At 40.9% G+C, this 15,230-nt stretch overlaps 1 protein-coding gene across 7 annotated transcripts; it reads left to right on the top strand.

Annotated features, from left to right (window-relative positions):
- The first annotated feature begins 639 nt into the window (after positions 1 to 639).
- Positions 640 to 15,181, top strand: HNRNPH3 (heterogeneous nuclear ribonucleoprotein H3). Of its 7 annotated transcripts, none has more exons than XM_056850663.1 (10): positions 644 to 799; positions 8,520 to 8,638; positions 9,136 to 9,274; positions 9,804 to 9,988; positions 10,346 to 10,432; positions 11,060 to 11,175; positions 13,246 to 13,381; positions 14,447 to 14,527; positions 14,609 to 14,698; positions 14,884 to 15,181. In XM_056850663.1, the coding sequence occupies exons 2-10, from the start codon at positions 8,524 to 8,526 to the stop codon at positions 14,958 to 14,960; spliced, it is 1,026 nt and encodes a 341-aa protein (XP_056706641.1). In that variant the 5' UTR covers positions 644 to 799; positions 8,520 to 8,523; the 3' UTR covers positions 14,961 to 15,181. The 7 variants fall into 7 exon arrangements, with proteins under 7 accessions (XP_056706644.1, XP_056706641.1, XP_056706643.1 ...); XM_056850665.1 differs by having other exon boundaries at positions 646 to 799; positions 9,804 to 9,943; XM_056850664.1 differs by lacking the exon at positions 644 to 799 and adding an exon at positions 7,496 to 7,652.
- Positions 15,182 to 15,230: the final 49 nt, after the last annotated feature.

Below are 15,230 nucleotides of genomic sequence, written 5' to 3'. Positions count from 1 at the left end.
CCCAGACCTCTCAGAAAACATCGCCTAGCGCTCCTTTTGTCAGATTCAACACCAAATTTATCTTTAGTCGGCTGGCAACTAAAATAAATCAGAATGCACTTAAAGCTCTGGAATAACCAATCTGATTAGACTCTCTACTATTTTATGAATATCATGGAGGATTTTATCCCTTTATTCCAGTTTTTCATCTCCACTACATTTTTACCGTTTGTATTATAACTATTTATGTATGCGTTTGATGTCAATATTTTTTAGGATATTTGATGGTCTATGGCTGCAAATAAAGTCTGTTCTGACTATTCAGAATTTTTTTAAAACAACAACATTTTCCTCCACAGGCGAGGGCGGCTCCAAGCCTTTCAAACGAGACCGGAACACCAGCACAGCGCCCAATCAGGAGCCCGCCTCCGCAACGCTCTTCCCGTAACCCTTCTTGAGTCCGGATTGGTTCAACTTCAAGGCGCCAACGCACACCCGCGTCATCTAAGCCGTCCGCCGTGTGCGCATGCGCCCCACCATTTTCAGCCCTTGACCTAAGCGCGCGGTCTCGCGGCGCGTCCTTTTCCAATTCCGCTCCCCAACGGCGCATGCGCCCTTCCCTGCACCTGGACGACGCGAACGAGATTCCCATCCCCAGCGCGGCGTCATCGCGATACGTGCGCCTCCGACGCCATCCTGCCTGCTTCTGCTGCGTAGTTTGTTAGTCTGCCGCGCGTTAAGTGCTTCCTTGTTCTTTGTGGGGGAAGTTCAGCGCTGCCGCTTGCGCCGATCGGCTGGGGAAGTGGGTGAGGTGTTGCCGGTGAGTGGGGTGGGGGAGGCGACTGGGCCACCTGGTCGCTGAGGTGCTGGGCAAGCGTGAGGCGAGGTGGGCGGACCCGCTTCCTCGCTCCAGGAGAGATTAGCGGGCGCTGAGGGGGAAGGAAAGGGTTAAGCGGTGGCTTCGCGCGCGCGAGGGGGAGAGAGAGAGAGACGAGCTTTTAGTCTCCTCGCCGCCATTTTGAATGTGGCGGTGAGGGTGGGAGGCGGCGGCTGAAACAAAGTGGTTCCCTTCAGGGCGAATAATAGCGGCGCGTTCTCCAACGGCTACCGCTGACGAGAACGGCTGGAGGAAATGGCCACCCAGGAGCGAGGCGTGTTTTGAAAACCAAAGCCGCCAAATGCGGCCTTGACAAAAGAAGGGGCAGCGCGTGCGCCTCTGCCATTGTATCCCGGCCTACCTTGACGTAGAGACCCTTCTCATTCCCCCCCCACCACCCCGACAGCGCGAGACGTTCTGAATTGCGCCACGCCCCCTCCCACGGAGGACCTGTGCGCCTGCGTGGTGGGGTTCGCGTGGCGTTGGCGCCTTGGTACCTGGGTTGTAGTTGCTAATTGCAGCGTCCGTTGCAAACTTGGCTTTTAAGAACGGCGACACCGTACTACTTAACGGCCTGGCGACAGAGCTGCCGACTTGTGCTCGCTTTGGAGCAATCGAAATTTTAAGCCGTCTCCAGGAGCCTGGGGGCAGCTTTAAAGCCGAACAGATTTGTTGTAGTATATAGGTGGGCGCAAGAAAAAAATAATAATTAATTCACCGCGCAACTTTTTGTTTGTAAAAGCAACACGAGGTTTCTCCATTGTAGCGACAAGCTGAAATGACTGCCTCTCTGGAATTTATAAGTCACCATTCATAGCATCCGTCTGCTAAACCCTGTTGTTGTTCAAATAAATTACAGCAGCAGAACCTTTGTGACATTTAAACCCAAAATATAAATTATTCAGCACTGCAATAACGCCTAATCATGGGTGGAAATATGGTATATAGGTAGTGGCTGGGAATAAGATTCAAAGGAAGTGGAGTTTTTAACTCTGTATAATGGAGAGTTTCATGCTCCTCACCAACAAAGAGTGGTCTGGTAAAAGATCTTACCTAGTTTGTAGAATTTACGAGAAAGTATTGGTGCTGATTGTAAATGGTTCACTTGACAGTGATTAGCTATTATCTTTTGGGGGGGAACAAAAATAAGGAAGTGTACTTATGGTACTTTCTACTTGAAATACATAGACAACCACTGAGGCTGGGCGAACTCTGATCATATTCCAGAAATGGCATTACTAAATCTCTTTCCACCTGGAAATTATTGTGCCATTGTATTCATGGATCAACATAACTGTATTTTTTCAGTAAACATAGCAAGCACAATAGCTTTTTATGGTTGGCTTAATTAAATAAACCAAACTTTTACCATTAATTTAGCTGTACAGTACAGTTCTGAGGCAGCAAAATAATTTAAAGCAGTATTTGCCAGCAGTTTAGAATCTTGAACTGTTCATATATTGTCATTGAATAAAGAGCAGATTTGTGAAATACGATACTAGATAAAACTTGATATACTCTCTTCTTAGATCACTAAGACAAGACTGTATTTCATGTTTGTTCTATTCAGAAGTCTTAAAACCGAAAGAAAGTTCCTAACTTTAGCTTTTTCTTCTAAAATTCAAACGGTTGTTATTCTATAAAAGGCATCATGTTGCATACCATTCTCTGTGTTTCATTGTCTGGGATATCTGGCAGTATATCAGTCTAGGCTGTGCTGTACCTGCGGTCACATTTCTGTAGTGGTATGATACATTTTTTTTCTAGGACACTGCTGCCAAAATGTGTTCCCAAAAATGACCAGAGAGAAAAAATGGAAATTATTTTCTGTAGGCAATCAAAATTGTGTTATTAATTATAGTTCTAATCCATCTGAAATTAATGATCTTTAAATTCTGTTGATGCTAGTAGGATTTAATATTGGTTTGTGTCTAGTGATTTAGGCTGGATATACAGTTTTTTCCTGGAGACCTTGGCTGGCTGGGTAGTAGATAAAAAAAGAAATGGGAAGTGGTGGGGTGGAATACTAGTGCTTACTCATTGTTTCTGTTCTTCCCTTGTTCTGTATGTAAAATCTAGCATGGTTTACCTGTTACGTCCAGGCCCTGAAGTTTCTCATGATGAGCCTTTCTCTTTTCAGTCCCTGAGATAAATGTAAATAATTGCTGAAAGTTTTCACAGCATTGGAAGCTGCAGGTTACATTGGCATTGCCTCTCATACAATGATGAGCATGCAGCAGCTGAACTGATTGAGATTAGACTAATAGACTCAAAAAAGTGGGACATCATTGTGAAGTTTTGTACTTTATAGTGGTGAGAGAACAGTTCATTTTGGGATGAAGCTCCTAGTGCTGCAGGCAGAACTGGAACATTTTTTCGAGTAGGTGAAGTAACAGTTATTTTTCCTTTCCAGAATAGGCAAAACTGATTCCAAGCACCAGGATAAGAGGGTATTAAAAGCATAACTCTTAAGTAAAAGAGCAATTCATAACACAAAATAGAATATTTGCATTCTTGAACTTGAAGAGGACAAGGAAACCCATGCACAGCTATTCCATTTTGAGAATATTGGCAGGATTAAATGCTCTGTAGTGACCCACAAGAATAAAACTTCATGCAAGTGCATTTTTCTATCTTATTTTGTGAGGAGAGCACTTCATTTTGGAATAGCCAAGAGCATTGTCATCCCAGGCGGTATACTTCTATTTCGGCACAACACTTTACAACACAGTTCTTCCAAAGGGAAGGGGAGAGGCAGCTATGCTGTGTGTGCCTTGACCATATTTGCTGAAGTAGATTAGAATATCTCCCCCCCCCCCCCCAATGAAACAGTCTTCAAATGAAACAACAGGGCCTCTCTTTTCCAGACAGGGCCATGCAAGTAATAGGCCAATGTATCCCTTTGGCTACTTAGTTTGAGATACTTTTTCTATCTGGGATTTGGTGGTTTTGAACATCCAAGGTAGGACTATGCCTTGAGATGTGTAAAAGATTGAGTTGACATTAGTGATAAATGTGGATGTCCTGATGTTTAACTTGTACTGGCTAAGGATGCATATATTTTTGATAACTGATGGGGTGCTATTTCTGAAATTCTGCAGGCTGAGGACACTGTCACTAAAAATATAGTCATAAGCAAAAGATTCCTTAGGAAAACCTTGGTCATTGGTTTGAATGGAAGTCCCATAATAGCCTGTAATAATGAGTGGGATTCAGTGTCTCAGCAAGGAGCATGGATTTTGCTGCACTCCCTGGCAGTCTCTTCTGACACTTGGGAAGGTTATTCCTGGGATTGTGGGACTCGTGGGCTGGCCACACATATCAGATGAATGCACAAAGGAGATTAAAATGTTGACAGAAGATGGAAGGAAGGACCGTATTGTTCACTTCCACAGTGCAGCCCTCAACCTGTTGGTTATCAGTCCATATGGATCCGGTAGCATTGGCAGTCAGCGGTCCTGTGGTTGGTTGTAAGAGACTGCTGGAGGGAACTGTTGCAGAGATCTGCAACTGCCAATTCTTTGTATTTACAGATAGTTGGATACAGTCCAGTATACTCAGCTTTCACATTGGGAAACTAAACTGTAGAAAGATTGATTGGTGTAGCCCATCTAAATTTGTTTTTAAATGTGAAGCAAGAGATTGCATGAGCACAGCAAGTATGCTCACCAGGGTGATAAGGGTATTTTCAACTTTTTGACTGGCTGAAGTGAAGCTGTCCTGGAATTCTAATACTTGGTGAACAGACTACCACTAGCACCATGTAGTCCCATAAATTCTCTGGGTAGATTGTGTGCCTGACTATGTGAGATAAGTACCGTGTTAGACTAGCAAGAGTATTCCGTTTATCTTCTACAGTGTCATGTGGAACTATGTTGATGCGTGTGGTGGAATATTGCCCTGAGATAAGAGTGTCTGGCAGAAGCTGTCATGGTATTCCAATTAGTTTACCAAGAGATTTTTGTGTGTTGTGACCAGATTGGAAGTATGAGAGTAGACGTGCACACTCTTTCCTGAGCTCTCTGGATATGAAATCAGGAAAAAATGGAGGAGATTAGCAGTCTCATGGGCCACCTCACAATGAGAGCATTAGTATCACCTTCTGTGGAAGGAAACCTGGTGAAAAATCTGCTTTCGTGGTTCAGTTGAGATGTAGTTCAGAATCAGTTGATCCGTTATGTCAGCAATCTGTCAGAATTTAATGCTGCTTTGTTCAGTCCACTTGGCCATGACTCATTTGGTCTCTTTCAGTGTTTGAAGTGCCTTGACAATTATGTGCTTTCAGGGAGAGAAAATAAAACTTTTCCACTGGAGTCGCTGTCTTGTCTCCTCGTGGAAAGTTTGAGATATGTTTCTATTGTGATTTATTGGGCATTCGCTATGATGTTGCCTGTCTACTGTTACATGATAACCTAGTGTTTCTGGAAGAAACATCTTGAGAGCAACATGGATAGCCGCTCTTAGCCAGGCTTTGGCTGGGAAGAGCGGGGTAACAAATGGAAATAAATAAATAATAAATAAATAAATAGTGAATTCCCACTAGTTTATAATCCACTGAGTTTCTCCTTCAGTCCAGTGTCCCTGAGCCATTGTCCGAACACATTGGGCTCCCAAGCCTGTGAGGCTGCTGGTGTCTGTTTTGTAGCTTTGGTATCAGCTGGCCCTTAGACACATTGAAAGGATTGTCAATTAGGATGGAAAAGATCTGTGTTGCTAGAGAAGCTGTATGCTTACATGGCGTTGTGGTACTGGTAATCACTTCAGAGTAAGGGAATACTTCCTGGCCTCCTGCAGCAACTCAAGCCCATTAGTTGTGCCAAAGAAGGACACTGATACTACAGTGTCTGGCTTGATAGTGCTGGAAATACCATTTCTTCTTTTATGAAGGCAGGAAGAACTTAATTTAGGATGTAATGTGATGATTCAATAGCAAAGGAACTGGGATGTATTCCGAGCTCAATTTCCAGTTTTCTTGGAACCCCTTGGATTCTAGGCAACTGTTGCTTGGATACTCTTCTGTAGGAGAAATATACATTAGGATGTTGTCTCTAAATGGGAATAATGGTGATAAAAGTTAATTGGGTCTTGATAAAGATCCTTGGTGCTGATGAAAGGCTGAATGGTAGCGCTTTGCGTTGGTGCTACTCAAATCTATATAAGAATTACAGAACTCTGTAGTGGGTTGTTTGGATTGATATGAACACTTCTGGAAATGGGATAGTGGCTAGATTGGGGAAGTAATTTGAGATCCACATTTCATTAGATGAAATGTGCAAGAGCCTCGTGGCTCTTGCACAGGGGAGGGATGCAGAGAGTCTAAGCAGATAACCACAGGAAGAGTGACTATAAAAGGCATTTGTGAGGTCTATTAAGGGCCTTGTTACCCAAGAGAGAGAATACCAGCTCTGCCAGGTCTCTTGCTCATAAGATGGCTTCATTTGAGAACACCAGAGTTGTGGTAGAAGCTCGGATTGCTAAAACAAACATCTTGTGGGTCTTTTATAGCATCTCTTCTGTCTGCTGATTTGTTTGGTAAGTCTGGATTTGTCCTCCACTGGCATGACTCCATTTATCTCTCATGATTACTTTAAAGGTTTGTCGAAATGTACTGTGGGGGCTGACTACTTTGCTAGGAGAAAGTCCCATGCAGCTTTTAGCAGTTTACAGTTTGAGATGTTTCCCTGGCTCCCATCCTAGTTGAAGAGTTTTAGCTTTTGTTAGACTTTTGAGGAAGACATCTTGTTTAAACAAGTATTATTTCCTGGACTCAACCATAACATTCCCCTCTTCCTGTGATAATTGGCTTCTGTCTTTCAAATGCTTCTGAAGCCTTCAGCTGAGCTGACTTATGGGGGGGGATTTTTTCCCTGATGCCCTTGGCTAAGGAGACCATTTGAGTCTTGATTTTGAGACAAACTGGTTGGATTAGCTCCTGTAAGATGATGTAATATTGGGGCCTGGGAGGGATACAGGGTTGAGGCAAGGAACAACAGGATTTACTTGGCTAGCCATAGCATCTGCTCCCTTCTTTGTTCTTCATGGGAATGGGTAAGAATCAGGGGAACAAATATTGTTGCAGTGGCATGTACAGTATTCTTGTTTGCCATTTTTGCATCTTACATGCCTTTGGTTCTTCCCCTGCCAATTTGTGTGTTGGGGAGATCTCAGGCATGAGGCCCTGAGTTGGCATTAATGGCAGACTCCTTGGCCTCGGCTCTGAAGAAAGGGCTTCTTATATATAATCTACAGCCATCCATGTAGAAGAGGTAACAGTCCCAGCTGAGTATTTACCCCTTTGCTTTTTCTGAGGTGAGCTGCCCCAAACCATTAGTGGGAATGGTGTCCTTCTCTTTAGATTTCTTTTTTTCTCAGTGTGCATAACATCAGGTTGAAAGAGAAAACTAGTTTGTAATTATTATTTTGATGGGATTGCAGTATAAGCCTCTGAAGTTATTAACCTATTATGGGAAGAAGGGGGACATTCCTGCTTCATGACCTGTTTGGGGGGGAAGATTCTGGCCTTATAGTACAGTATTAGGAGCTTAATCCCAAAGTAAATACTCTTCCCCCACCAACTCAGCTAATGCTAGTGGTTTCATAATAGCTTAGTAGAAAAACATTGGAACAGTCTCTTAGTGAATTGAACTCTTTCTCTTTTGAGGTTTTATCTGAAAGGTGGGATTCTCATAAAGTTGCATCTCCAAGTCATGTCTAAATAGATTTCAATCTTCTCGGAGAATAACTAGAGTAAGGTAGAATAAAATTGAAGGATACCACTGTGTGGTGCAGTTGACAGGTATGTGTGCAGGTTTGTGGGCATCACTATGAAAATGCTTCCTTTCATAGACTTTCTCTAAACGTAAATGCATGCGAGTTCTGATCTTCCCTATCTTAATATATAGTCTGTCTTTACGTTTGGCTTGCCTCTCTCCTCGGTCTTTCCATCTGGCTGTGAAGCACGGTAGATTCTGTGCTTTCTAATTTGCTGAGTTCTGTCTCGTGCCCATCAGTCCCTGCACCCATACTCTAGTCCGTACTCTAGTCCCTTGCTTCTTAGCCACTGCCTCGCTCTCTTGTTTGAGCTCCAGTTCTGTGGGCCCCTTCAGGAATATTGTGTTGGCTGTTCTAGCTGGCAGCGGAGAGAAGCATGCACATGGCTTGTGTACCTAGCAGTGGAGGCAAGCATGCATGTGGGTTGTATGTGTTTAAGAAAATGGTTCAAAATGTCTTCTTCACTGGCCCACAGCAGTAGGAAATCAAAAGTGGCACCCATTGCTCTGATTGGAAATATGTAGTGAATGGGTCAGTGCATGGCTTGGCTATTGTTAAGAGGAGTTGGGGAGGCATTCTCTCTTCCTGAAGTAGTATAATTGTTTTCCTGGATGGATATATTAACTAGAGGACCAGACATCTTGAGGGAAGCTATGTGGCAGGCAGCATGAGCAGGTCATGCTAGTTGTTCCATATGTTATGAGTTCAAGACAGTGGCAGTTGTCACTATCAAAGCATTATGCTTCAAGTGACAACTAATAGCTTTTTCTTTTAATGTTTCAAGGTTATTGCTAATGTATACAGTCCTACTTAGGAAGGGGTGGGGGTGAATTTTGATTCTCAAATGCTAAATTTGCTGTTTATGTTTTTTATGGTGTTTGATTTTAAACAGCAAAATGGACTGGGCTGGGAAACATAATGGTCCAAATGATTCATCTAGTGATGGAACAGTACGATTGCGTGGTCTGCCATTTGGCTGCAGCAAGGAGGAGATCGTTCAGTTCTTTCAAGGTAGCTCTAGTGTTACTGTCAAGTGACTTTCAGTGTTTCTATGTCTGCAAGATTGATAATTTTATTAGCAATTTCTGGGGGTGGGAGGGGTGGGATCGGTGTGTTTAAAATTTAGATTGCTAAATTGGTATTCTTTGTTAAAATACTACTAAACAGTTAAGAGATTGCATTGGCAGTGTAGGATATCAATTTTACACATCTAGATTTTTTTGCTATGAATCAGAATTTGGAGTATTTAGTTATTACATCATGTAATATAGGTGGGCCTTTGTGATGTAGCTGTTGCTTTGTAGTTGAGCAAAGACAGTTTTAGAATGTCTAAACCCATACAGTTTAATGAAAGTTCTTTAGTGTGTGTATTTGGGTTAGGTTGGGGGGGGGGAGCTAAGCTATTTTCTTGCATTGTGTAGATTTGCTTTAAGTATTTTCTACAGATGGGAATGTTTCAGCCTTTAACACTCTTCCCCTTGATGGGGTTATTTGTCCTTGGGTTAAAGGGTTGGAAATCGTGCCAAATGGGATAACATTGACGCTGGACTACCAGGGGAGAAGCACAGGGGAGGCCTTCGTGCAGTTTGCTTCAAAGGAGATAGCAGAAAAAGCTCTGGGGAAACACAAGGAAAGAATAGGGCACAGGTGGGGATGGAGAGTTTGGGATGGTATTAAATCTTTTTCGGGGGGTTGGGGGTCAGTAATGGTTTGGGGGGGTTGGGGAATATAAACAAACTGGCTATTTTTTAAAAAAAACAACAACCATATCACCCTAAATTTAATTTGGAAGTACAGTAGATCTGGTGGGAGGGGGAAATGGTAATACTGTGTAGCTTGCTAAAATTGGGTTGTTTCAGTTTTATGGAGGGTGTTCTACAATAGCCAGACATTTTTGGAAAAAATCTTATTGGGGTAGGGGGGAGTGTGGTTTAGAGATTTGTTGAATGTAATGTGCAGTTAGAATTTTAGACAGTAAAATAAATTGCAGAAATGCTTGCTTTTGCATTTTAAAATTTCCAAAGATTAAGTGACACTTGGAAAAATAGTGTACACTTTTATTGAATGCTGTGCCTAGATGTAGAATTTGGAGCATTTGTGCAAACATGTTACTGTAATTCAACCATCATATATATGTATACTTACATTTGTACATTGAAAATCTTTTTTTATTCAGATATATTGAGATCTTCAAAAGTAGTAAAAGTGAAATCCGAGGATTCTATGACCCACCACGAAGAATGATGGGACAGCGACCTGGACCATATGATAGACCAATGGGAGGAAGAGGGGGTTATTATGGAGCTGGGCGTGGAAGTATGTATGACAGAATGCGTCGAGGAGGTGGTGGATATGACGGTGGTATGTGTATCTAATGACCACAGGCTCTTGTCATTTTCACGTTCCTGACGTTTTTGTCAAGAAATACAGAAATGACAGTAATTATAATACATACCGAGTCTGAAATCTGGATACCTATCAGTTTTTTTACCAGCCGTGTGACTAAAGATTGAAAAGGTATGGTGAGGCATCTGAAAGTAGTTTTTGAAAGTAGATGAAACTTGGTTTGCATGTGTCTTTGAGCCTGATTACTTTGATGTAGACAAATCTGTTGTTTTGTACATGATGTGGAAGAGATGCTGATTATATGCATAGTGTTAGCATCTGACATTTACTTTAAGACCATTTCATAGTATGTTTACTTCTTAAATCTCACAGGGTATGGTGGCTTTGATGACTATGGTGGCTATAACAATTATGGCTATGGAAATGATGGCTATGATGACAGAATGAGAGATGGGAGAGGTAAGGTTTAAACCAGCTTCATAGTATTCTTGTTCAACCATCAAGCTGCTTCACATGAGTCTTGAGGCACAGAGACCACCATGTTTGGGATGCAGGAGGGACTTCTTTTGGGTGTGGATCCCTGATTTCTGCAGATTCCATGTTGCGGCCCCGTGTCACATCACACATCATTTGAGAAAGTTCCCTGATCCTCAGATGCTACAGAACAGGGCCTGCACTGTGTAGGAGTCAGGGGAGTCCTATTGTGCCACTGTGGAGCCAGTCTTTGTTTTATTTTTGCATTTCCTGAGGAAACATGTAAAGATTCCAACAAAGGAAGCAATTAGTAGGCTGTAAGGAGTTTAATTTCTTAAATGTCCTAGTTGTAGCCAAGTAAGGTATAGGAAATGGCTTGTACTGGTTTTAAGTTGCCAGCTTCAGCATGTGAACAGGTGCAAAAGTGTTACTTTATAATATTTCTACCAAATTCTGGAATTGGATACTTATTTCGTATAGGGGGGAAAGTGCAAGAGAAAGTTAACCCAGGTTGGCTGTTTTGCAAGTGAGCTAATGTCCCAGCCACGGGAATTTCAAAGAGAGTAAGTGGACATTGGTGGTGTGTACTTAAGGATTTTTGTTTGTTTTTAGGAATGGGAGGCCATGGCTATGGTGGAGCAGGAGATGCAAGCTCAGGTTTTCATGGTGGTCACTTTGTTCACATGAGAGGACTGCCATTTCGAGCAACAGAAAATGATATTGCTAATGTAAGTGTTTTGAGCAAATGTTTCTAGTTGAAACCAAAATCTTACATAGCTTTTTCTTAGCAGGTAGAGATGTGAACCCTGGGGGCAAGAGAACAGAAAAATTTGAGGGGGAGAATTGTTGTCGTCCCCCCCCCCCCCAGTTTTTATTTGCAGGCCTTTTTTCAGTTTTTCCTGTGGAAAAATTGGAAATTTGGGGAGTACTGGAAAAAACCTCCCATGAAATATTTTCTCTTTTAGAATGAGTTAAATGCTTTTAAAATCAAGGTGGGCGTGCTGTAGACATCTATGGCTCTTAACTCCAAGATGCATTTCTGCTCCTAGGAGGATGCAGAATCTTCATGCGGGGAGCATGCAGGGCTTTCATTGCTTCAGAACTGTTGTATGACTTCTGTTGTCCTTTTGACCTGCTGTAATTGACCTTGTCACCTCAGCCTCAAATCACTATGACACATTTACCCCACAGATTGGGTAAAAAGTAGCTTATTGCCTACCTTGCAGAAGGGAGAAAAAAGTTCAGGAGGAGGAGGGGCAGAAACTGCACCAAAGCCTCAGAGGAAAACTGAGTTTCATTGAGAACGTAGCTCCCCATAACCAGATAGCAAAAAGTAAGATATATGTGCAAAGATAGCATAGGGTGCATCAGTTTGCAGTTTTCTCTCAAGTATTGGTATATTTATAATTTTTCTTGTATAAAACTAAGGCATTTATAACTTTTTAATTCTATATGCGAAGTAAGTTATAAATTATGCATTTTATGTTGAAGCAGTAAAATTAGTTTAGGTTTGATAGGATAGTAAGTATTGCATATATTTAAATTTTTCCTAAAATATCTGGAAATCTTACATCTTTTATAACAGATCATCTGTTTCTCCTTTTGAAGTCAAATGTATGTAGCTAGTTTGAAATGAAATGTAATGCAGCAGCAGCAGCTATGGTGTCCTAAACAATTCTTTGTGTTTTTTCTCGGAAATCTTGCTTACACAAAACAATAGAAACTCCATGTTAAGTTTTTTGCAATATTTCATGCACACACATTGTGAAAACTGAGTGCAAACTGGCTGTCACTGTTAGTTTTTTCTATAAATAACCAGTGGCAGGCCTCATTTTAGCTATTAAAGAGTCATTTTATTTAACTCATAAATGAGATTCTTTGCAATTAAGCTGAAAATAGAAAGTTGGCTTTTTTAAAATTACTGCAGTAGCACTAGCAGATGCAAGTGTTGTACTTCTTTAACAGGTGATACAGTATTGTATTTTAAATTTGGCCTTCTTTTTGCTCTTGGATATAGTTTCCTTTCTTTGCTAAGCTGTGATACATACAGATATATAGATTTAAGTATACATACATACATTCATACTTTATTTGGAGTCAGACCATCAAGTATCCTACAAAGTTAAAAATTGAATGCATACATAAATAGATATGGAATAATTGTATAAAAATAAAATGTAATGGAAATTAGGAATGTATCTACACAATACAGATTCTGATCACAGATTGCTTATTCCAAAGCCTTAAGTACATTTTGTCTTATTTTGGTTGCCAGCCAGGCAAATCTGGCCATACTAACAGATACGTTTGGTATTGTATCTGACAAAAGGAGCGCTAAGTGATGTTTTCTGAGAAGTCTGGGGATTTTGCTAAGTTTTGATATTAATATTAGTATTCTTGCTCCTGACATTTGGAGCTTGAAATCCCCAAATAGGGCAACTTAAGTGTTAATGTATGTTATTTTCCATATTAAAGGTGAGAAAAAGCACAAGTTTTAAAAAGGCTGCTGCTCTGTCCATGCAGAGTAAAAAAACACACAAAAACCCACCTAGACATCAAATGTGGTATGTAGTGAATAGTTTAGCCAGGCCGTTTATGTTAATATTTTCATGCTGGTAGATTAGAACAAACCAGCAAGCTTGAAGTATTTCACTATTAGTACAATAAATAGTTGAGGAAGTGGTGTGATGATCTCAGTCTCACAAATAAAACGCACCATGTTAATGTTATTAATATTGAAATACTGTGGTTTAAATAAGAGCGGGTTCTCACAAAGTATTGTTTGTGTTCACTTTTAGTTTTTCTCACCCTTGACTCCTATAAGAGTACACATTGATATTGGAGCAGATGGAAGAGCAACAGGAGAAGCAGATGTGGAATTTGTGACACATGAAGATGCAGTGGCTGCCATGTCTAAAGATAAAAATCATATGCGTAAGTCTCAACAAATATTGGAGCCATTAAAAGATGCCTGAATATTTCATTAGATATCCAAACTGTGTGTGTGGTTATATATTTTTTCTCTTAGTTTCTCTCTCTTTCTAGTGGTGTAAGATCCCATGAGCCAATTTTAAAGGACAACATTCCTGTTATTTTTAATAAAAGGATCAGAAGATCCTTTAAATCTGAGTCTCTTGTAATAATGGAAAACATTTGCTAGGAACAGAATCTTGGCAAGGTTAAGACCAAATTCTGCATTCAGCTCCTAGTACTGCCAGCTCCATTCTTCCTTGAATGTTGCATGTAGTGAGCAGTTTTCCTTTGATCAGTTCTTTCCCCTGCTTTCCCAGACAGCTCATGTGAGAGAGACAGACCTTAATGCATTGGCTGATTAAAACCACAAATAGCTTATTTCTACTTCTTCGGTAGTATGCCTGGCATGAGCATGTAGGCCTCTTTGTACCTGGAAGCTCTTCTAAAGTTTTCAGCTGTAACTTCAGAATTCTTAGTTCTCTAGCTAAGTCCTTACTGAATGTAAGGGTTCACCAGACCCTAAAATGTTCTGGGGTTCATGGGCATATGCCAAAATAACTTTAGGGAAGGCTGTTAATATTCTCATGTCCACTTGAGATCTGGTTTTCAGAATAGTTTGCAGCACTTTATATTTTGTTAAGACAACTAAAATAGAAGTATTACTTTATTATTAGGGTTAGAGTATCTTAATACCTGAGCTTCACATCTTTTTAGAGTGGTTGGATGGGAGACTTGTTGGGAACCCTATGCACACTGTTTGAAATTCCATAATGGAAGAAAGGCAGAATACAAAAGAAATAGAAGTAGTTGTGTAGTTGATTTCTTGGTCCATCAGCCCAGCATGAAGTAGGCATTTTATAAGGGGGGGGGGCTTTAAATCTATCTGACTGTTTGAAGACAGACTATTGTATGAGTCAGATGCAATGGGTATGATTGTAAATGCTTCCTTGGCTGCATATAGATAATTACAGAGCTACCTGAGTTGCCTTATCACTTAAGGGTGTGTACTTTTTTATTCTTTTAAAGAACATCGATACATTGAACTGTTCCTGAATTCAACTGCTGGAGGCGGTTCTGGAATGGGAGGCTATGGACGAGAGGGAATGGGTATGCTTGGTTTCAGATTCATAATTCAGAATCAAATATACACAGATTCTTTAGTGGCTAATGGTGCACATTATTTTCCAGATCAAGGCGGTTATGGGTCTGTTGGAAGAATGGGAATGGGCAGCAGTTACAGTGGAGGATATGGTGCTCCTGATGGCTTGGGTGGATATGGTGAGTTTACTGAAGTTAGGTAGCCATGCACCTATACACATCAAAACGGCTTTTAAGCCCAATCCATAGAATTGAATAGCCTGCTTTGTTTCACATAAGGGAACGAGAGTGCTGTGAGAAGCAATTATGATCGCTTGTTTTCAGGAAAAATAACTAATTATAGGAATATAACTCTTGTTTTATAGGGCGTGGCAGTGGAAATAGTGGTGGATACTATGGACAAGGCAACATGGGTGGCGGTGGATGGCGTGGAATGTATTGAAGAGTGACATTGGGTCTACAAAGCATATTGGAAGGAAACAGTACCTGGTCTACTAGGCTTTCTTACAAAACTTAATTTCTTTTGTATTGAAAACTTTATAATGACTGAAGGAATGTGTTTTCCCATTATTTGGTAAGCCGCAGATTGCAATGGGGAAATCTGTTTTCTGTAGGTTTTATTTGTTGCATACTCTGACTTTAAATAAATTTTTTATATTCAAACCACTGATGTTGATACTTTTTATACTAGCTGTTCCTAAAGATGTTGCAT

Source organism: Euleptes europaea, chromosome 5, assembly GCF_029931775.1.
Source record: "Euleptes europaea isolate rEulEur1 chromosome 5, rEulEur1.hap1, whole genome shotgun sequence".
In the NCBI taxonomy this organism is placed as follows: domain Eukaryota; kingdom Metazoa; phylum Chordata; class Lepidosauria; order Squamata; family Sphaerodactylidae; genus Euleptes; species Euleptes europaea.
Note: the sequence above shows the minus strand (reverse complement) of the source record. Positions and strands in the feature narration are given on the sequence as shown.